The sequence below is a fragment of the Chelonoidis abingdonii genome, chromosome 10 (assembly GCF_003597395.2).
Source record: "Chelonoidis abingdonii isolate Lonesome George chromosome 10, CheloAbing_2.0, whole genome shotgun sequence".
NCBI lineage: Eukaryota > Metazoa > Chordata > Testudines > Testudinidae > Chelonoidis > Chelonoidis abingdonii.
In genome coordinates this window covers 28,107,395-28,131,043 of record NC_133778.1, presented here as the reverse complement: position 1 = coordinate 28,131,043, position 23,649 = coordinate 28,107,395, and the positions used below count along the sequence as shown (strand labels likewise).

The 23,649-nt window shown below is 39.8% G+C and overlaps 1 protein-coding gene across 2 annotated transcripts in view; it reads right to left on the bottom strand.

Moving 5' to 3' along the window:
* HIBCH (3-hydroxyisobutyryl-CoA hydrolase) overlaps nucleotides 1–23,649 on the bottom strand; it is a 315,629-nt gene that overhangs the window by 260,250 nt on the left and 31,730 nt on the right. For both annotated transcript variants that reach the window (XR_012656634.1, XM_032763309.2), the window contains exons 7-8: nucleotides 15,304–15,382; nucleotides 3,471–3,616 (exon numbers count right to left, since the gene is read on the bottom strand). Coding sequence is in view for 1 of the 2 variants with exons in the window: in XM_032763309.2 (XP_032619200.1) it covers nucleotides 3,471–3,616; nucleotides 15,304–15,382 (225 nt within the window). In the remaining variant the exon portion in view is untranslated. The remainder of the gene's footprint in view (nucleotides 1–3,470; nucleotides 3,617–15,303; nucleotides 15,383–23,649) is intronic.

The window sequence follows — 23,649 nt, the reverse complement described above, 5'->3', positions numbered from 1 at the left end:
CAGATCTACAATTTTCAGACCAGAGTCCTAGGCTATGTGTTAAAGAACAGGGAGCACTACCATCCTGAGCCCACTGAGTAAAGTAAATGGGCTGGTTTTGTTGTTGAAACTCTCAGTTCTAACTCTTGGCCTTTAGCTGCATAGGAGGATGGGAACTGAGATTTTCTATAGAGCCTGAAGGTCTGTTTCCCCTCCTCTTCATGAGGAAGGGGGTCTCCTACCTTGAGAGTCTAAAAGCTATTTTCTTCTCTGTTTGGGCTATTTTTACAACACCCTGGAAGGAGGTGCACTTGCTATGATGTGCAGCTGGAGGGCTATACTTCAGACCACAGGACTGCTATTGCTCATGGAACAACATATGAGGTAAGGGAGGTGCCCAGCTCCACCTCATGGGGTGACCTTAAGGCATAACCTTTTACACACTGAGAACTGTGGCTGAAGCAGGCAAACAATAACTCTCAGAGCTCTGAGAGGGCAGTGAGAGTCCTGATGCTGTGCAATATTTAAAGATAGTGTAGTGTTTCATAGCCTAGGCACCTAAAGATACTGTCAGTAGCTGAACTAGGCCTATGGCGTCCTTGTCCCTGAGTACAAAGAGTGTCACGGTGAAGAGGTGGGGAGGAAGAGACTATAGGGAAAGCTGGTTATTTTCTCTTGCCCACTTACCCATCTATGCAAAGGATAGGCACAATGTCACGCTATGAATTTACCAAAAAAGTTGATGATTTAGATTTTTTAAGGCACCCGACCCTGCAAACACTCAGGGATCTAACTTGAATATCAGTAATTTCCATTGGCTTCACTGGAATTGTTAATGTGTGAGAAGATAATCAGCTGTGTAAAGTGTCTGTGAGATCTAAACCTACCTATGTTACTGGGAAAGAGAGCTAAGGATACAGCATGGATTGTGACTTGATTTCTTTCCAATGTTTTTGACCACCTAACAGCTCATCTCCAAGTGGGATTTGGAGTCAGTGACTGCTTTAACTGCTGTCACCTAGAATCATACCTGGGGAGGTGTGGGCTTGGAATAGTTCTTGATTGGTTGCACATACGCAAACACTAGCAGATTCTTTTAATAAATGTTTCTAGTACATTGACATTTTCACAACTGGCTACCACAATCCAGTGCTGAACATAAACCCGTAGCAAAATATCAATTTTATGTTCTGTATATAAGAACAGAAGCCTAATACATGCTAAGCACCCAATTACCACTGGCTTCATTGGGACCTGACAAAGCTCAATGCCTCCTGTGAGCCAGGCTGCTTGAGTTGAGTGTGTTTCTGGACCATGAGATCTGCCTGAGTTAGAGGGGCGTACAGGATAACCATCTGTACTGATTTTGTGACAAAGGATTCATCTGTTGAGGCAAAGAAGATTAAATCAGATCCTTAAGATATTCTGTACTTTCTTTTTGGTGATATCTCCAATACTATATACTTCTGATATAAAGGGCCATCAAAATGTTGCTGACAAAATTTGTACATATGAAACTTGAATGCAGTGACTTGCGTTTGGTTGTGCATATAAATGACTTGTTTTGATGTTCACAGATGCATAGACACTGTGTCTAGGAGAGACTTTAAAAATATGTCCCACTGTGACCCTAAAAACTCCTTGATGCCAACTGGCAAAGGGTTCACTGTTCAGTAACAGCAAAGCTTGATTAAACTCACTACCATAACCCTTTGCTGTCATAATATTTATCTATACAAAATGTTGTGTGAGATCTTAACTGAAAGGTAGGATCATGGTGGTCCATAATATTATGGAATGTATATGCTGATTATATTTTCAGTCTACATACTGAAAAATGTCCTTTATATTAAGTTGTTACTCCCCAGCAGAGGAGGAAAAACTGTTTTTGCTGGATAAAAGGCATGTATTTTCAGATCTTTGGTTAGGTTAAGCACTGTAAAGCCAACACCATGGAAGCCCTAGTTACATGTGACAATCAACAGGAAAAACAGAAGTTTTGAAAACAGCTCAGGGTGCAGGCAGGGAGGAGGGTGGTTAGGGGTTGTGTGTGGGCAGTGGGTAGCTCAGGGTGCAGGGAGGGAGGTGGCTAGGGGGTAGCTCAGGGTGCAGGGAAGGCATAGCTCAGGGTGTAGGGAGAGAGGTATTAGGGACTGTGCGCTGGGAGGACTCCCCTGTGGTCTCTGTTCCTGGAAGGGTCTGCCAGCCATGGAGCTGGGTCCTCCCACTCAGGTGGGCTCTTACCAGCTGCCTCTCAGCACGCAAAGGGGGCTGGGAGCTGAGGAGCAGCTTCAACCTGGGGCACGAGCAGGAGAGGAAAGAATGCTGTGGTTGCCTGCTCCATGGCACCAGCCAGAGCAGCAGCTGCCCTGCACTGCCCAGGGAGAAGTGGGGGGATGACTCAGGGGAGGTGTGGTGCTGCCCCCGGGACAACTGCCTTGATCTTGTGCTGCAGTTTTGGGGGGAGGGGAGGCAATGCCCTCCATATCCCCAACTCTGCCTACCACAGGCTCAGGGCCTCAGCCCCACAGGGAGTGCCAGGAATTGGGGCATCAGCACTGCTTTAGGTGAGAGAGTACTTTAGACAAGGACTTCAGCTGTTAGAATTACATTTAGACTCTAGGATGTGTGTATCTTTTCTTTTCTTTGTAACTTGTTCTCCTTGCTCACTATCTCCTTAAATATTAATCTTTTGTTAAACTTGTATTGCTTTTCACTATAAGCAGATTGCAGTGCTGTGTTATAAAGGACCTGATCCTGACTGTACCTATGAAGCTGTGTGTACATTCTTTCTCTGGGGACAGCTTAGTTGGTAATTATTGTGAGTATTCAGTGACTAGGGCTAGATATTACAGGGAAATGCTTCTGAGGAGCTTGGGAACCAGGACACGTGAAGTGTTAACCTTCAAGGCAAAGCAGGCGCTGGCCGAGCCCGGGATGAGTACTGGAAGGGCTGGCAGTGTGAGGGAGCTGTCATCCAGTTACCACAGGCAAGACTCCATCTCACTGAAGGCAGGAGGGTAAAATGGTGATTCATGGTCCTGGACACCCCAAGAAACTGTAATACCCATACTGCACCAATGGGGGTGATGCTCTTGAGAGGCTAAATTAAATGTTATAATTAAAAATCAGTTTAATCTGTGATATCTGCACAAAGAAGAAATTCAGCTTCAAGTAAATCTAACATGATGACCCAGGGGTCCTCAACGGGGTGCCCGTGGGCGCCGTGGCGCCCATCTGGGCATTCATGTGCACCTGCCAACTGACCGCCAAACAAGCAGCCACCGAAATGCTGCCAAGAACTGGCAACATCAAGAAGTGTTACCGCCGATATGCCGCCTCTTGATGTTGCCACTTCACGGCGGTACTTCAGCAGCTGCTTGTCCAGCGACCATGCTCCTCGGTGGCTAGTCATCCAGCACCCACCCTATGGAAAAGGTTGGGGACCACTGCTATGACCTATTATCAAAGGTAACGATTGACAGATTTACCTTTTCTGATTCTACAAAGTGTGTAGCAATTCCTGCTTTTTGCGAATCTCTCCCTTTCAGTCTAAATCCTGTAAGAGCAAGGTAATAGCCAATTTTTCCTGGAAGTCTTGGCAAGAAGTAGCCTCCACCTACATCAGGGAAAAGGCCTGTAATTGAGGAAAACAAGAAAAATGTGAAGGAAAGGTCTAAAAGAATTGACTGTCAATACCACCCATTCAATACACAACTCATTGCATACTGTGAGCTGCCTTCCCACTCTCACCTCCAGGTTTTTACATAGCCCTCTAGCCTGTACCAGACCTCTTTGACCTGGTCTGCCAGTCCTCCACCCTCTTATCCAAGTCTCTCCCTACAGTGCACTTCTTCCACAATGCCTTCAAATTCTAGTCCTCCCTTCTGGCAAGTATTCACAACAGATAAGCCAGACATCGCTCCCAAACTTTTCATGAGAGGAACTATTTCTCTTTTTATATATCTGCAAAATACCTAGCATGTTGTTGCTGAATTAGCACAAAGAAAACAATAGAAATGAGTGGGCAGCAGGTTTAACACAAATAAAAGGAAGTTCTTCACACAGCACACCATCAACCTGTGGAACTCCTTGCCTGAGGACGTGGTGAAGGCTAGGACTATAACAGGATTTAAAAGAGAACTAGATAAATTCATGGAGATTAAGTCCATTAATGGCTATTAGCTAGGATGAGAAAAGAATTGTGTTCCTAGCATCTGTCTGTCAGAGGGTGGAGATGGATGGCAGGAGAGAGATCACTTGATCATTACCTGTAGGTTCACCTCCTCTGGGGCACCTTATATTGGCCACTATCGGGAGACAGGATACTGGGCTGATGGACGTTGGTCCGACCCAGTATGGCCATTTTTATGTTCTTATGTAACTTGTTGCAAATCAAAAGTGGAAGCTAATCTCTCTCTCCAACTTCATAGTTCATTGAATAATCAAAATATATTTCAATACTCTCCCACATAGCAAATAACATTGATGAATTTGAGGCCTCCCTAAAATTTTAGAGCCCATCAGCTTTGAGACCCCAAAAGCTAATCCCGGGCACCTTTAAAGAAGACCACAACTAACCCGCATTTGGGGGAGGGAAAAATCACAAAACTTTCGAAATGTAAACAAATCATGAAGCCCGAAAGTTAAAAGGCAATAGGTAGAAACTTATTTAAAAAATAAACAATGAGAGTCCAGGAATCACATTAACATTTAAGAATTCCAAAAGGACAGATCCTTGGGCCTGTCAAAGGCAAATAAACAAGTTCTGTGGTCCTCAAACACAACCCTTAATATTTTTACATTTCCCATTAAATATTTACACTAATAAGTGGTCAAATATTTGATTTTTCTATCCTGTAATGTGTTTGCTTCAAAAAATATATTCATAAAGAAAATTATACTTTTTGATATTTAATCCTACTTTTTTTAATTGCTAAGCTATTTGCCTGTTTACAAAATCAACTTCCAATGGCAATTGAGACAAAGTTGCAGCTGGAAATATTCACAATTATTTTTCTGCTCATTAGCCAACATCATTGACAAAAACCCAGTGGCACTGCAAAGTTTCCTACCAATAACCCACTGTTAACAGTCACAAGCTATTGCATTCTTCTTTAGGCAAGGAGAGCAATAACAGAGAGGATTTGCTCCAATTTTAGAACATATTTCTACAGAGGCCATGGGAGGTGGATAACGTCTCTGATAAGATCCTCCTTTTCATAATCACTTCACAGTGTAATAGGGTATATTAATAACTCCATGTTACAGATGATAGGAAGAAGCTCTTAAAATATCTAAAAATGTGATTCCCCTTGATTGGCTCAAGTCATGGAATTTTCATTGAATGTGAATGGGGTGCCCACTAGCCTGGTTTTGGATAACTCCCATTAGAGGATGATTGAAATATCCTTGCTTACAAGGATGTGTCGCTTGGCTATTAAAATCTGCTTGGACGCACAACTTGGCATGTTGTGGACTGGGGAAGTGTGCACGTGCACCCACATCAATTGTGATTTCTTGCTCAACTCATGCATGTTGCTCTCCAGCCCACAGAATGAATAGGCAAAAGAGCATTTACCATAATGTACCCTCTTTTGCTGTATTGGAGCACCATGGTGTGAATTAAATATAGTATGAGTATAACTTTGGATTTTGGAGCCTTTGAGGGACTACCAAACTCTTAGCAGTAACACTTTCTGGATTTGTATACTGTACCTCTTGTATCAAGCACATCTGAATTCTAATGACTATAAGAACTTTTTGTACAATGATGAATGGGGGGGATGACGTAAGAGTAGATTTTTTTTTTCTATCTATGGCTCAATAAATAACCTTTTATAATTGCTAGTTTTATATATAGAATCAAACTTTTTAAAACTGTTGCAAAATGGGTTGTAAGTATTATCCAATAAAACAATTACTTACTAATACCATAGATATCTGCAATTTTCCCAGTTATCATGTCATAGTTTTCTTTCCCAAATCTGAACCTTAGCGTCCAGAAAATGAGATACTAGGATGAATGCCTCTAAGCTTAATTACCAGCTTAGATCCTGTAGTGCTGCCACCAACCAGAAATTCCAGTGTCTGGTACACTCTGTCCCCCAAAAACCTTCCCTGGGGACCCCAAGACTCAGATTCCTTGAGTCTCACAACAAAGGGGAATAAACCATTTCCCTCCCTAAGTTACCCTGGAAGACCCTTCTCCCCCACCAATTCCCTGGTGAGTACAGACTCAATCCCCTTCAGCCTTAACTAAAAAAATAAATCAAACAGGTCTTAAAAAGTAACTTTTAATAAAAAAGAAAGAAAAACATAAAAATTGTCTCTAATCAAGATGAAATATTACAGGGTCTATTAGCTTGTAACAAATGGATAAACAGCCTTATCCAGGAAAAATACAATTTAAAATATTTCCAGCAAACTACACATTTGCACATAAAGAAAAACCAAATAGAAAGACTATAACCACCTCTTTACTTAATCACTATTCTGAATAGATAAGAGACTGTAGCAGGGAGATTGCAGAAACCTGGTTGCACCTCTAGTCCTGTCCAGGACCCAGAGAGAACAAAACCAAACCCAAAACCCACAAACAAAGGCTTCCCTCCCTTGAGATTTGAAAGTATCTTGTTTCCTGATTGGTCCTCTGGTCAGGTGTTGTTTGTTAACCCTTTCCAGGTGAAAGACATTAACCCTTAGCTATCTGTTTATGACATATCAAGACACTAAAATTTAGTAAATGTGAACAGTATTTGCAGGTCAAAAAAATTAAGATGACCAAATTTTTTTTGTATGAATGGTCTCCCAGTTTACCTGCAAACTATAAACATACAATACTGATCAAATGTTGCTATTTTGGAGTGTGGGATGTCAATTGTCACAATAACACTGCATAACTGTGTAGGGAGTAGGGAGGGAAAAAATCTCTGCCCTGTAATGGCATTGACACTTACAATATTCTGACTCTGTAAACTCTGTTTACAAAGTTTACTGCATTGCATAAGTAGAATGACTGACTAGTATACAAAATAAATAAAACCAATTTTTAATATCTGGACATGTTTCTTACCATTCAATATATACCCACAATTAAAAAACAACTTCCACACAATACCTTGCTATATGTCTAGTTTTCCCCACTTTTCATTAAAAAACGATGGTCAGGCTAGAAAGCACGGTGTAAGGATAATGGTCACAAATATTTTATATTTATTACCTATAAAATAGGCAGGTTCACTAGTTGGGATGTCTGGTTCAATTCCAAGCTGCTTTAGATCAAATATCAACACTGACCAAAACTGCTTCCCCCAGTCCTCTTTTCCATCGGTATCTGGCCAGAAGAATGCATCCTCTCCTCTCAAATATTGACCTCGCCACCAGGATTCATACTAATGTCCCCTCTAGAATGGACTATGGTACCTTAAATCCACATTGAAGCAAGCGTAGTATGCAGCAGCTTATTTGTTAAGTGGAGTATCCCACTATGAACACACAATGCTGGTGCTCAGTGAGATGCAATGGCTGTTGTCATCTTTATAGAATTTAAGGTATTGGGTTTTGACATATAAATACCTAAAAGATCCCATTTAACTCATAACCTTTTTATTCATCCTTCGCTGAATAACCTCAGGTTGGAGAGACCTTTGGATTCCCAACTTGGAATGTTCTGACCTCAAATCTCCCTTGATACCCTCTTCCCTGCTTATGCCTGTGTGTGAAAATATCTCACCAACAGGCATCTTATAAATGCCTATGTAGACCAACTCCCACATTACCAAAAACAGATTTAAACCAGATCTGAAAACAGGGTATTTAACACTCTCAGAACCTATATGACACGGGCCATTTTAAATAGAGTTCAGTTTCATCCACCTCCCTTCAACTGCGAATATCTACGGCTTAGCCAACCCTGAGACAAAGGTCCTCGGTTGCGCCCCCCTTAATGCCATTAAACTCGCTATCCTCATACTGGCTCAGCTCTCTTTCCCTTCCTCCCTCCAGCCCCTCTTCCTTCTTCCATCCCATCCTTGGCTCTCAAAATCTCCCTTCATAGTGGCCTCAGCTATGAGATTCATATGTGGTAGCCACTGGATACGAAAGAGTCATTATTGGTACCTAACAAATCTGGTAACGGTGATATAGTATCAAACATACCAGATTGTCAGTCAAGCCAAAAATAAACACCACAGTAGTGGTTCCCAACCTAGCTGAGAAGGAGGAGGCAGCTTAGACTGCTCAAGGAGAAATGGCAATAGCAGCAAGGTGTGACTAACACCATCACAGGATCCACAATGAAGATCTAAACAAAGGAAGCTTGTGATATCCAGGGCTGCTCCCCTATATCTGGTTGGCCGTCAGTGGAGAGTAAAGGAGACATACAGCATCACAAGTGCTCTCCAGTTGAAGGCAATGTAAGAGGGTATATAGAGAGAAGTCAGCAGCTCAGTTTACACCACTGGCTTCTTTTCTATTGATGATCTCAAGGTAATTTCTTGTACAGCTGGCTGTGGAAGCAACAAGATGAAAGAAAAGAGAACAAGAGGGAAAACCAACAGAATAAGACAGTAGTAGCTGCATCAGAGCATGGCAGAAGAGGACTTGACAGTGAAGTAGTACCCAGTCATTACAAGACAACTCCCACCAAAACCAGTTAAGAACCACTGGTCTCTGGCCAAACACCTGTGTCCCTTCTTGACTTCAGAGTGAACACAGAAAAATTATTGTCCAAAAGGAAGCCTGACAGAACTTGGTACCCTGAGCTGAGATGAATACAGATATAAATAACTGTCTGAAAAATGGGAAGGGTATTCAAGTGCTCTGCTTCTAACACTGCTACTTAGCAACTACATTTTCCAAACACGTGTCAAACATTACAACACCTCTGCAAGATAGGTAGATTACATAAAGATATTTATTTTAAAATGGTAAAGCAGATGCAGGAATGTTAAGTGGCTTGTTCAAGACAAAGATCAGAATTGGGATTAGAAATCCAGAGCTTTAGGATTTTAATACTGTGCTCAAACTGCTTTGTTGCTCAAGATGCAGATCTGAGTTTATCTGTCTCCAGTTCTATATTTGTCAGACTTACTTCTGAGACTGATATTAGTATAAAGAAGAGGATGAAGCAAAGTATTACATGTTATTGTTGTGAATTAGCACCCAGTGGTAAATTCATGGAGTAAAGTCTTTTGGAAACATACTTTTTTCCTTACACAGAGAATGTGAAAACTTAAGTACCTGAATAATGGGAAATAACTGAAAAAGGGAGGAAAACAAACAAAGACAACCTAAAATATTGATCAAAATGGAGAGATTAACAAGAATTGATCTGTGGAAAGTTTCAATACCTCCTGATAAAAAGCTATAACTTTACCTGCAAATGACAAACTCCAGGGCACAAAACAATTATGTAAATAACCTGTTTTTTCTTATTTAAAGCATTACACAGCTCATTTAGGAAAATTTCCTGCCTCTTACACTGTCCCTGACACAATGTTTCCCACTTCACAGCCACACCCCCTCTCTTCTTCGGTGGCAGAGTGTGAACCTTGAGTGTTTGGGTTCAGCCATGAGGTGTGACAATTGGTGCAAAGTTTGGTGCCCTACTGTACAGGAGGGTCATTGACCAATTTCTTTTTTAGTAACATCCTTTAGATGGGAAGTGTGAAATTGAGATTTATTCACCAAAGAGTCTTAAAACTGGCTCTGTGTCTCAGAGTACGGACTTGCTGTTTTCCAGCACTGAGAAGGTCACCCTCAAATGAGAGCACTAACAAGCACAGGGCCCATGCACTGCTCCCAACAGACCTTGGTATTTTAAAAATTCTAATTTCTCTCTCACACGGTGCATGTGCACCTACAGTGGGATCCAAACTGATATATTCAAAGAATTGCAATTTATCCTTGCTTGTCTGGGACACTTCATATCACCAGTCAAAATAGAAAGGCAAGAGTGAGTTAAGAGTGCTGTTCTGGAAAAAATATTAATATAATTTGTCATATCAACAGTTAAATAATGTGCAGCTGTAATAGTTGACAGTCCCCAAATAAATTGAGGCTCTCACTGTATATAAAGTTCATACTAACTAGAAAATTTTAACTCCTAAAAACTGTTGCACTGGACACAGGATTTGTCATCTTAGATCAGACTTTTTTTATTCTATTTTAATTGTTTTAACCTAGTCAAATATCCTATATCTGCCAGGACCAAAGCCTGCACTTCAGAAGAAAGCCAACCCTGCTTTCTTCCCCCCACACACAAATCCACTGATTCCCAAAATCCAGTGAAAATACTGTAATGAAGAATGTTGTGCACAAATACAATGTCTTTGATCCAAGCATCTGAATGCTTTAGATGCACTAAATCTCAGAGCACTGGGGGGTAAAATGAACTGTCTAAGGTCACAGAATAAGTCAGTGGTAGAGCCAGAAATAGAACTCTGAATTTTCAAAAAAAGAACAGGAGTACTTGTGGCACCTTAGAGACTAACAAATTTATTTCAGTATAAGCTTTCGTGGGCTACAGACCACTTCTTCGGATGCACACAATGGAACACACAGACAGGAGAGATTTATGACCCATAGAAATAGAAATATTTCCCTATGTTAAGTTCTCCTCACCCCTTCTATGGGTCAAAGGTTTTTCTCCTCCTGCTGGTAGCTCATCTCAATTGATTGGACTCTTCCAGTTGGTATGCGTACTTCTACCTTTTCATGTTCTCTGTATGTATAAATATCTCCTGTCTGTGTGTTCCATTCTATGCATCCGAAGAAGTGGTCTGTAGCCCACGAAAGCTTATGCTGAAATAAATTTGTTAGCACTCCTGTTCTTTCTGCAGATACAGACTAACACAGCTGCTACTCTGAAATCTGGATTTTCAGGTTCTGTGCTCTAACCATACGCATGTTTGCAACGCTTTACAAAGAGGGGCAATTTTGTTCTTGAACCCTATAGTAAGTAAGGCTACAATTTGGCACAAACCTTGAAGTAAACTTCATGGCCGGGGGGGGGGGGGTGGATTATAAAACACAGAAGATCACCAAAGGTAGGTGCTTTCCCTGCCCCCCCCCTTTCACATCAACATGTAAGCATCTTGGAGTGCTAAAGAATGAGGCTGAGGCAGCAGGGGTTTGGAGAACAAGCTCACCTGACTGCAGTGGCTCCTGTCTTGCAGGGCTGGGCCCTGCTCCCCACTCAAGGTATTGTGACCTGGGGCACAGGTTTGCAGTGCCACTCAGATTTGGCACATCTGTCCAACCATTTCCATTTGCGGAGGAGCAGACAGGCCAAATATGAACAGTGCTGTGACCCCCGAGTGCAATACTGCAACGCCACAATTTCTGTGACAAAACTGTAGCCCTAGTGATAAATCTTACACTTCAGTTTTCATCAGGGGCTTAAATGATCTCACAGCCTTAATGCTAGTATTTTGCAAAGTCAAGCAATTCAAAGACAGTAGATCTTAAAAATTAATATTGCCAGTGCAAGCTCAACACACTGGAAACTCAGTATAGATTATGGCAGCAGTTCTTAAACTCAGGTCCTTGAAGCACTTACTGGTAGTCAATGAAAAGCTGATTTGTGACATGGTTCTTGCTCTCTCCTCATTTCCAACTGATCAATCTTATTAAAAGACAGATAAAAACACTATAAATATGTTCCCACTATTACTTATACATGTAAGTAATTGTGACAGTAGTTACATGGGTGTCATATAGCATCTATAGTCCAGTGTAGTCCACATTCTAAAAAGATTTGGGAATTACCGCTGGGGGAATTCTGCAGTACTGTGCACACACATAATTAATGAGCCGTGCATATTTTGAATTTTTTGCATGGAAAAAAGCTTCTGCTGAAATGTTGCTGCAGTTCTGCCTTTTTCCCACCAGAGGACACTGTTGCAACAGAACACAGCAACAGCTCCAGGCCAGCAAGGGAAGAGAGAGCCTGCAAAGCCACCTTTGCAGCGGGCCAGGTCAGGAGACACGGGATATGGGGAGACAGTCAGTGTGGGGCTACCGGAAGGTCGGACAGAGGCTCATAAGGGCTAGTGGGCGAGGGCAGACTGGGGCAGGGGCTGAATGGGAGTGGAGGCACAGGGCCACAAGGGGGAGAGAGGTGCAGGGCCACATTGTGATGGGGGAGGGAGTGCAGAGCTACATAGAGATAGGGGAGTGGCTGGGTGGGGGCACAGAGACATGGGGAAGGGTGCAGGGACACATGGGAAGGGGGGGAGTAGGTGGCTGAGTAAGGGTTGAGGGACACATGTGGACAGAGGGTGCAAGGACACATGGGGACGGGGCAGATGTGCCTGACTGAATGGGAGAGGCTAGAGGTCAGCAAGGTCTGCTTTTGGAAAGCTTCCTAACAATCCCTCCTCACTCTTCCCTCCTCCCCACCCCCCCAAAAAAACCTGTTCCATACTTTTCCAACCCATACCCAACAATCCTCCATGTTCACACTCAGGCTCCTTCCGAGCAATTTATTTCCCTCTCCCTCAGCTCCTCTGTTACCCCTGACTCCCCCAAGCCTTTGCTGTGCTTCTGAGAGGTGCAGGAAATACAGTTCTGTATTGTAGTTTAAATGAATTCTTGCTCAGAGTTCTGTATTAATATGCCTAGAAAGGAATCTATTTGTCAAAAAACATTTCCTGACTCTTTTTTTGTTGTCTGTATTGTTAGACATACTTGCTGACAGGTATTTTTAAATAAAATAACCAAAAATAATTGAAACTGGTGTGATTATATTATATTGACAAATAAAATGCAGAATCTTGCAGAATTTAAAATAGTGTGCAGAATTTTTTAATTTTTTTTCACAGAATTCTCCTAGGAGTAGGGAGTGGAGTTTATAATATACATTCTTAATACAGAGGAATGTATTAAGGTTTCCATTTTCAAATGGAAAGAAGGATGGAACAGTCTACATAAGTGCAATGTGGCAGAAACACCACTGCCAGAACTTGGATTCAAACAAAAATTTAAATCCTTTTTTTCACTTGTTTGATTTCACAATTTTAATGTTACACTAATAGGTTTTTATTTTGTCTTGCATTTAATTTCCTGGGGTGGGGAGGTTGGTTTAAAGGATTGCAATGAGGCAAAATGAACTTTGCTCAAACTTTAAAAAAAAAAAAAAAAAAAAAAACACTTCAGGGAGTGACCAAACATGGAAAATCTCAATTCAAGAGAGCACTGTTCGAGAAAGTATCTGTAAATGTGGGTTCTGGCAAACTTTTCTGTACCTTAACTATACAGGATAGTACTAAGTACTCACTATAGGACCCCAGTCAAGATTATTGCAATAATTCTGCAAACCAGTTCAGATCTTTTCTCTGGTAAGGGCACAATGGGATGCCTCATTAATAAATAGCTATCCTTACAATGTATATTTCTTTCATAAAAGATCCTATTTATGAAAGAACATTCTAGCAGTTTTTCATCTTATAAAAGGCTGCACAAGGAAGTGGGATGGTGGGGAATTAAATGCAAGAAAATGGTAGCAGTGGAAATTGCACATTTTTCATTTAAAGAAAGCCCCTACCCAATTAAAGTTCACAAAGAACTGAAATATCTGCATCCCTTATTGGAAACAAGGCACTTAATTTCAAAGCACCAACTTCTCAAAAGAATAGGCAACTTATATCTGGGTAAATATTAAAGATAATTCAAAGTACCAAGCTATTTTTTGTGATTTTTATTTTTAAAAGATTAAACATAACTTGTCCTAACAGTTGTTGTTTTGACCATGCTTTTTATGAATGGTTTACAATGGGGTAATGATTAATAAATGTTATAGACATGAATAGCAAGTATACACATAATCACATCAGAAGAAGTTTAATAAGCCACTGTTTATAAGCAACTTGGTAGTCCACCAGATCGAGCAATTAGTTAATGAATTAGTTTTTTAAATGATCAGTTAAGCCTTTATAAAGTCTTTATATTAAAGTTCCATTTATAAAGTGCAGCCATTTCATTATGAATTCTGCAATTGTCCTGCAATAAGCAAAAATGGCCTATAACGCAATTACTGCCAGTGGAAAATGTGAACTCTAATTTCTCTTGTCTGTCTTCTACCTTGCAAGTATCCTTAACTACCTTTTTGGAATCAATGGGAATTGAAGGCATTCAGCACCTTGCAGGATAGGGCCCTGATGAATTATTTCCTTCAGTTTTAATAAGCTATTAGCTTGACAATAACTGTCTTCATTAAAGTTTATATTGCTCAGACTCTCCCTTGGTGTCAGAGTATGCATGTAAACGCTCCCAAATTCTTTCCACTGACTTTTTTTGTTTTGATCATTACAAACCTGGTAGCATGTCTCCCATATTATGATTTTTAGTTGCCAATAAGGCACACAGGCTAATGGAATCATTTCTTTTGTTTATTTAAAAAAAAGATATAGATTTGAGTTCCAATTGAAATATTTATCTTCACTGAATAAATAATTAGCAAAATGAACTGGGACAAATTCAGACCTAATATAAGCAAGTGCAATTCAACTGATATTAATAGAATTATAACTGCTTGCACTAGGTCTGACTCTATCCCAATGATAGATTAAGGCAGTGCAGTGTGTTAAGTTATCATTACACCTCTGCTTCTAGCTTTGGTTTACAGAACATCATAAAAACCTCAGACCATTTAGCCCAGTTAATTCTTGTTTAGAACAGCAACTGAGAATGGAAATGCACTGGCCCAATTAGACTGGGAGTCTTCTGTAGTCCCTAACCAATGCTATCAGTCCCTCACTTCAATTACCAAAAATATTTTAACCCAATAATCTTTTATTGTGATCAATATGGAGAGTAGGTGTTAGTCTGAGTATCATTACAATTAGTCTTTCTGACCACAGTGTCTCTATTTAATAGAAAATACTTTTAAAAGGGACAGGAAGTAACATGAAAATTTTCTTTCACAGGTTTCTCTACTTTCAATCAAATACACCTTCTCTCAGGGTACGTCTAGACTACGCGCCGTATCGGCGTGTTAAAATCGATTGCTCTGGGATCAATATATCGCGTCTAATCTAGACAGGATATATCGATCCCTGAGCGCGCTTATATCGATTCCGGAACTCCACCAACCCCAACGGAGTTCCCGAATCGACATGGCGAGCCGCGGACATCGATCCCGTGTGGTGAAGACGGGTGAGTAAATCGATTTTAGATATTCGACTTCAGCTACGTTATTCACGTAGCTGAAATTGCGTATCTAAAATCAATTTTATCCCGTAGCGTAGACCAGCCCTCAGTTACATGAACGAACTTAATATCATTTGGAACACATTAAAAGAAGACATATTCAATCTTTACCTATTGCTGTCTCTGGCATTGCAAAAACTGTCTTCTCAGTAGCCACTCGAAAGTGTCCATGGACCGACAGACCAACACCCTACCAAGAAAAGTATTAAATACAGAAACTATAATAAAACATTAAAACCAACAGATACAGCTCCACTTAAAGTATATTTCTTACCAAACAATGTCACTGAAGTACTTCTATTTGCATACTTTCAACATAGTATCCCAAAATAGTTTATCGTTTATAGCACAAACATTAGGCAAGCATCGTAACAAATCTGTGACTCAGGTAAAGTATTATTAGTTGGTTAAGATGACAGAGGTTAAATGCCTTACCCACCTTCATGGTGGAATAGATTAGAAATAGAAGCCAGGAATCTAGACGCTCGGGATTTGCCTAAATGCCACGGACTAAGTGTACAATCAGGGATGTAAATTTGCCCCACACTAGCTTGCTGTGCACTAAGTGTCTGACCTGTATGATATTAGCAAGTCCGAGAACCTGTAATATCCAAGAGAAGATGTTAACAAATGGAGTGCGGATTTAGCAGTGCAGCAGTTAGGAACACTAAGAGTGGTGGTAACAATCAAAATGATAAAGATGCTGAATGACTGTTGGTATTCACCATATTCTGTTCTGCTTGTGTATAAAAATGGCACTATCAAGTGGAGTGGATTCCTTAGCTGAATTAATACCCTTGTACATATTTAGTTTACAGGCACAAACTGTCTGTCTCACAACAAAACTGTAAAATACTATCATCTGTTTACGAAACAATCAGAATCAAGATTACAGGGGAAATTCAGACTGTGGATGCATATCACATCAAGTAGAAGGGAAAAGAGTTTTCAGGGATGCCGGGCTATAGAAAGAATGACTGCAGTAATGTAGCACAGCAAAGAGAAACCTAATTCTAATCAAAACTCACACAAGTGGATATGATTTTAACTGATCAAATTAAAAAAACTGACAGTATAACTATTAATATTCTGAGTGTGCCTTTCCCAGCAATCAGAAAAATGTATTTAAAGGATGCCATACCTATCTTGAAAAGCTAGGCTCAAAGTCCAAAGGCAATGTAGTGATGAACACAGACTGGACACGAAATAGTATAACCTTTAAATACAGATGCATTAAAAACAACACACGACAATCTTTTCCAGCTGACAGATTTTCAGAGGTGTTAGTGGTGAAAGCAAATAAGTGGAATTAATCCAAAAAGCTTTAGAATGCAGAGATTTACAATTACATTAGATCAATAACTCTGTCAGTGGTCTAAGAGCATTACCCAGGCTTCCAGACAATAGTGAGTCTGTCTTTAGGATGTATCAAAACTAATTTGTCCACTGTTCTGCATAAAATGCAGAACAATTAATCATTCATAATGTTATGGACCAGCCCAAAGAACATAATTCAGTTTTATCTGCAGTTACTAAAAGACCGGATGGATTGGTTTGCAAGATCAATACTACATAATAAAGGAAACTGAGCTAAGACTATCATGCGCTGAATGACCAGGACAATAAAGTAAGTCTATTCAAAGCTCAAAACTCTTATTGTGAAACAAACAATTCCTGCTAGTTTGGCAAGAGCCTTCGTATAAATTTGGACTGTTTAACGGGACACACATTTTACATTTAAAAAGAAAGCTACTATAAAGGAGGACTGTGGGTGTCCTGGGGACTTAATTACACTGGTTATGATTTAATTGTTGTAGATATGTTGCTGAGGAATACCTGATCCACTTAGTATACACTATTTACGATAATATTGAGAGTGGACTGATTTTAAATCAGTGATTTAAATCACCAATTTTAATCATGATTTAAATCAACAAGCAGGAAACCTTGATTTAAATTGATTTTAATCATGTTTTGCATTTGTACTTTTTGCTGATTTAGAAAAAAAAAAATCATTCTCAATGGTGATACAGATACAGATGCTCCATGACTTACACAGTCGTTCCATTCTGGAAAGCCTTGCATAACCCGAATGTTTATGTAAGTCTGAAACGTATATTGTACAAGCATAAAAAACAAACAGATATTGCATTTACCTTAATCCTATTGTTGTTCTGGCACACTGAAGGGTGCATTTTGGTGGTGGATGACAATGGGCTTAATTTGTAGATGAGGAAGGAGAGGAGGAGACAGGCATGATTTGAATAAAATAGAGTGAAATAACAAATACAGTATCACTGAAATAACACGAGACTGAAAGGCTGTGAGAGCGCAAAACCTTGCATTGTAGGAGATGCTACTGCTGTATTTCCCTTCACACCACACTACAGTACTTTGTATTTCTGTACGCTATCCAATATTTTCCATGACTTGAAAATTTTATTTATGCCTTATGGAACTTTTTGCATAAGGTCAAATTTGTTTAAGTAGAGTCTTGTGTAACTCGGGGAGCGTCTCTATATGTACATAAGAACGGCCATACTGGGTCAGACCAAAGGTCCATCCAGCCCAGTATCCTGTCTACCGACAGTGGCCAATGCCAGGTGCCCCAGAGGGAATGAACCTAACAGGTAATGATCAAGTAATCTTTCTCCTGCCATCCATCTCCACCCTCTGACAAACAGTGGCTAGGAACACCGTTCCTTACCCATCGTGGCTAATAGCCACTAATAGAATTAATCTCCATGAATGTATCTAGTTCTCTTTTAAACCCTGCTGTGGTCCCAGCCTTCACAACCTCCTCAGGCAAGGAGTTCCACAGGTTGACTGTGCACTGTGTTAAGAACTTTCTTTTATTTGTTTTAAACCTGCTGCCCATTAACTTCATTTGGTGGCCCCTAGTTCTTATATTATGGAAACAGTAAATAACTTTTCCTTATTCACTTTCTTCACATCACTCATGTTTTTATATACCTCTATATCCCCCCCTTAGTCTCCTCTTTTCCAAGTTGAAGAGTCCTAGCCTCTTAAATCTCGCCTCATATGGGACCTGTTCCAAACCCCTAATCATTTTAGTTGCCCTTTTCTGAACTTTTTCTAATCCCAGTATATCTTTTTTTTGAGATGAGGAGACCACATCTGTATGCAGTATTCAAGATGTGGGAGTACCATGGATTTGTATAAGGGCAATAAAATATTCTGTCTTGTTCTCTATTCCTCTTTTAATGATCCCTAACATCTTGTTTGCTTTTTTGACTGCCGCTGCACACTGCGTGGATGTCTTCAGAGAGCTATCCATAATTACTCCAAGATCTTTCCTGATAAGTTGTAGCTAAATTAGCCCCCATCATATTGTATGTCTAGTTGGGGTTAGTTTTTCCAGTGTGCATTACTTTACATTTATCCACATTAAATTTCATTTGCCCTTTTGTTACCGAATCACTTAGTTTTGTGAGACCTTTCTGAAGTTCTTCACAGTCTGCTTTGGTCTTAACTATCGAGCAGTTTAGTATCATCTGCAAACTTTGCCACCTCACTGTTTACCCTTTCTCCAGATCATTTTATGAATAAGTTGAATAGGATTGGTCCTAGGACTGACCTTGGGGAACACCACTAGTTACCCCTCTCCATTCTGAAAATTTACCATTTATCTACCCTTTGTTCCCTGTCTTTTTAACCAGTTCTCAATCCATGAAAGGATCTTCCTCCTTATCCCATGACAACTTAATTTACATAAGAGCCTTTGGTGAGGAACCTTGTCAAAGGCTTTCTGGAAATCTAAGTACACTATGTCCACTGGATCCCCCTTGTCCATATGTTTGTTTGACCCCTTCAAAGAACTCTAAAAGATCAGTAAGACATGATTTCCCTTTACAGAAACCATGTTGACATTTGCTCAACAAATTATATTCTTCTATGTGTGTGACAACTTTATTCTTTACTATTATTTCAACTAATTTGCCTGGTACTGATGCTAGAGTTACCGGTCTGTAATTAACAGGATCACTCTAGAGCCCTTTTTTAAATATTGGCACTACATTAGCTATCTTCCAGTCATTGGATACAGAAGTCGATTTAAAGGACAGGTTACAAACCACAGTTAATAGTTCAAAAGTGAAATTGCGGAGTTCTTTCAGAACTCTTGAGTGAATGCCATCTGGTCCCAGTGACTTGTTACTGTTAAGTTTATCAATAATTCCAAAACCTCCTCTAGTGACACTTCAATCTGTGACAATTCTGCAGATCTGTCACCTACAAAGGACAGATCAGGTTTGGGAATCTCCATAACATCCTCAGCCATGAAGACTGAAGCAAAGAATCCATTTACCTTCTCCACAATGACTTTATTGTCTTTAAGCGCTCCTTTTGTATCTTGATCGTCCAGAGGCCCCACTGGTTGTTTAGCAGGCTTCCTGCTTCTGATGTACTTAAACATTTTGTTATTACCTTTTGAGTTTTTGGCTAGCTGTTCTTCAGACTCCTTTTTGGCATTTATTACTACATTTTTACACTTAATTTGGCAGTGTTTATGCTCCTTTCTATTTACCTCACTAGGATCTGACTTCCACTTTTTAAAAGATACTTTATCTCTCACTGCTTCTTTTACATGGTGGTTAAGCTACGGTGACTCTTTTTTAGTTCTTTTACTGTGTTTTTTAATTTGGGGTATATATTGAAGTTGGGCCTCTATTATGGTGTCTTTGAAAAGTGTCTATGCAGCTTGCAGGGATTTCACTCTAGTCATGTACCTTTTTAATTTCTGTTTAACTAACCTCCTCATTTTTGCACAGTTCCTCTTTCTGAAATTAAATGCAACAATGTTGGGCTGTTGAGGTGTTCTTCCCACCACAGGAATTTTAAATGTTATATTATTATGGTCACCATTTCCCTGTTACAGTTACCAGTTGGACCAGATCCTGCGCTCCACTCAGGACTAAATCGAGAATTGCCTCTCCCCTTGTGGGTTCCTGTACCAGCTGCTCCAAGCAGCAGTCATTTAATGTATCGAAATTTTTGTCCCTGCATTTCATTCCAAGGTGACGTGTCCAGTCAATATGGGGATAATTGAAATCCCCCACTATTATTGAGTTCTTTATTTTGATAGCCTCTCTAATCTCCCTTAGCATTCATTGTCACTATCACTGTCCTATGCTAACACAGATATAGTGTATCCTCCTACCTAGCAAAAATGTGCCAAATTTAGTGTAAAGGCTATAAGTAGTTGCAAATCATCCTATTTTAATCAATATCGCCAATGAGATTAAACTTATTTTTAAATCAGTAAAAAGTACAACTACAAAACATGATTAAAATCAATTTAAATCAAGGTTTCCTGCTTGTTGATTTAAATCATTATATACCATTTATTACTTTACTTAATGCAGAAAAACAGCATTTTACCTTTTATTAAGTAAGACTACCTTAAATACAGTGGATACATAAGTCTATTGAAACATGTTCCTTATTTAAACCTACTGGTTTATTAAACAAAGGAAGTATTATCTCTAGTTAGTGAATTGAACTGATTGTTTCTGTTCACCCTGTTCAAGAAGTTTTAGAACCAGTGAATCTCATCCTCTCACACCTAGTTTTTATTCTTAGGCTGGGAGAGGAAAACAAACCTTTCTGCTTTTTCAACGCCCACTCAATGTCTTAACTTTGAATGAACTGGTCATTGAACTGAACAAGCTAACTAAACTGAAATGAAGAAAATATTCTCTTTGAACCTGCAGAAGATACTACTCCTATCAAAAACTGGTTAGCACTTCAGCAAACTCTGGTTCCAGCTGCTAGAAAGTGATGTCCACTAGTTTGGTTGTCTAACTTTCTTTAAAACTTGGCAGCAGACACAGATGGCTTAATATTTTTTTTATTTAAAATTATTTTAATAGATTAGAAGTAGCTTAGAACATCACATAGGCTTTTAATTTTAAATGTTTATTTTTAAAAATAAACCTGTACTTAATTTAAAAGCCAAGAAGTCCAATTTAAATGTAAAAAAAAAATCTTTTAGATCAATTTTTTTTTTGTCCATGCTGCTGCTGCTCCACTTTTCAGTTTTAAATGTTTTTTCTTTCTTTAAACCCTGTTTCTAACTTCAAAAGACAAAGTTTGTGCCATGCTTGATACTGGCATTTTTTGGACACACACTGGTTCTTTGTGCTCCAAATCATTGTCAAAAGCCATTCAAGTCCAAGTGTCTCATTTTATTGTTTTATTGCTTGCTTGAGTTGTGTTTTATCCATAGCCAAGATCCAAGACCTACTTAACAAATTCCCAGTATTTGAATCTTCTTATCTGATGAACTACCAGCCTGGCTTTTTATGTGTAGATTCTCTTCCAATATAATCTCAGATATTTAAACAAATTTGGTCCCACCAAACCCACTGTAATCATTGTGCTCAATCTGATCTAAATCTATAACTATAATGTATAATATAACTGTAATATATTATTCATGTATCAGATATAGTGTGTATATTAATTTTACCTTTAATCTAATTCATAGTTGCAACTATATTTAATACAGTTTAAAACTGTATGAGAAATCCATTGATACAGTGAAGCTAGCTGGCAACATATGTATTGCCTTAACACACACCTTGTCAGTTTATTACCTAAAATATAAAAATACTGCAAAGATTAACATTTGATTATTCAATTAGAATTATTCTGCAATTTCTTATCTTTAGTAGTAAGGGTAAGAGAGATTTTTCTTGCTGCAGCTTCAATGTTCTATATCACTTTCTACCTCTTATCTTCACCTAGCCTACAAAGCTTCATGGCATCAGCAGTCAGGTATTTCTTTATCAAAGATTCTTTCAAGACACTGGGGGAAACAGAAGCTTTGAGACTTCCAGTGCCACAGAAAGTAGAGTGTATATGCTATGAAAAGACTTGGATCTGGTCTGAAAACAATTTTTTTTCTTTTTTTTGTTTATACACTAGCTGGTGACACTGATCTCAAATGCTAAATTCACCCATTCTTTTTTCTCTATGTTTACACAACACTTCAAGAGTATAAAGGAATACATAGTACGTGAAATTTATATTTTCTTCCAGCAGTCTTCAGGTATATCAGGATATTGACAATATAAGGGATCAATAGTAGGGCAAATCTCTTCTTCATCTCTATGCAGAGCTAGTCTTCAGCTAATGTTGATTTTAAATGAAACATCTGTGGACTTAAAATTGTCTGTGTTTAACAATGGTAATGAAATAGTATGAATAGTGCTCTACTGATTTCTGATTTTAAAAGTTTGGATTCATTCAGTTGTTTATAGGGTTTCTGCAGTATCCGATGTTATGAAAGATCCAGTAAACACCAGCAAATCAGTTTCCTCCAAACTGCTCCCTAGTGGCCATAGAAATAGTTCAGAAGTCTGTAAGAAGGCAGCTGAGCAACCATTAAAACCCAGAGAGATACCAAGGATCAGGAGGAAAAGTAAACTCAAATCCCTTGGGTGGTTAGCTCCAGCATTGTAATCCTCTCCCGGAGCCCCACTGCGGCACCTAGCATTCTGGCTCCTGTAGGCACCATATCTGCACATCTTGCCACCTCAACCCCTCTGAAGCAAATGCAAGCACAGAGCTGGAGGTCCCAATGTAGCAAGGTACAGAAACACGTATTTAACTTTAAGCTTGTGAGTCATCCCATTAAAGTTAACAGAACTACGCACATGCTTAAAGTTAGGCACATGACTAGGTATTGTGACAGACCCAGGCCAGTGTGGTACAGGAGTCTGGAAGAGGGCAAATATACTAGTTACTGGCTGAGTACTTTTCTGTTCCCTGAGTGACTAGAGTAGGGGCTGCACTGGAGTAATCAGGAACCTGCTAGAACCAATTAAGGCAGACAGGCTGATTAGAACACCTACAGCCAATCAAGGCAGGCTAATCAGGGCACCTGGGTTTAAAAAGGAGCTCACTCCAGTCAGAAGCTAGAGGAGAGGAAGTGCGTGTGAGGAGCTGGGAGCAAGAGGCACAAGGAGCTGAGATTGGGAGGCTGTGCTGCTGGAGGACTACGGAGTACAAATGTTATCAGACACTAGGAGGAAGGTCCTGTGGTGAGGATAAAGAAGGTGTTTGGAGGAGGCCATGGGGAAGTAGCCCAGGGAGTTGTAACTGTCATGCAGCTGTTACAAGAGGCACTATAGACAGCTGTAATCCACAGGGCCCTGGGCTGGAACCCGGAGTAGAGGGCGGACCCAGGTTCCCCTCAAACCTCCCAACTCCTGATCAGACACAGGAGGAGTTGATCCAGACTGTGGGGAAGATCACTGAGGTGAGCAAATCTGCCAGTAAGCGCAGGATCCACCAAGGTAGAGGAGGAACTTTGTCACAGTATCTTGCTGCATTGGGACTGCAGTTACTTGGTGAATGAGGAATTAAGGGGTTTGTGTTCCTTTTATTTATTTGTTTAAAAAGGAAAAAGTAGACGGAGAGGGGTCAGATGAG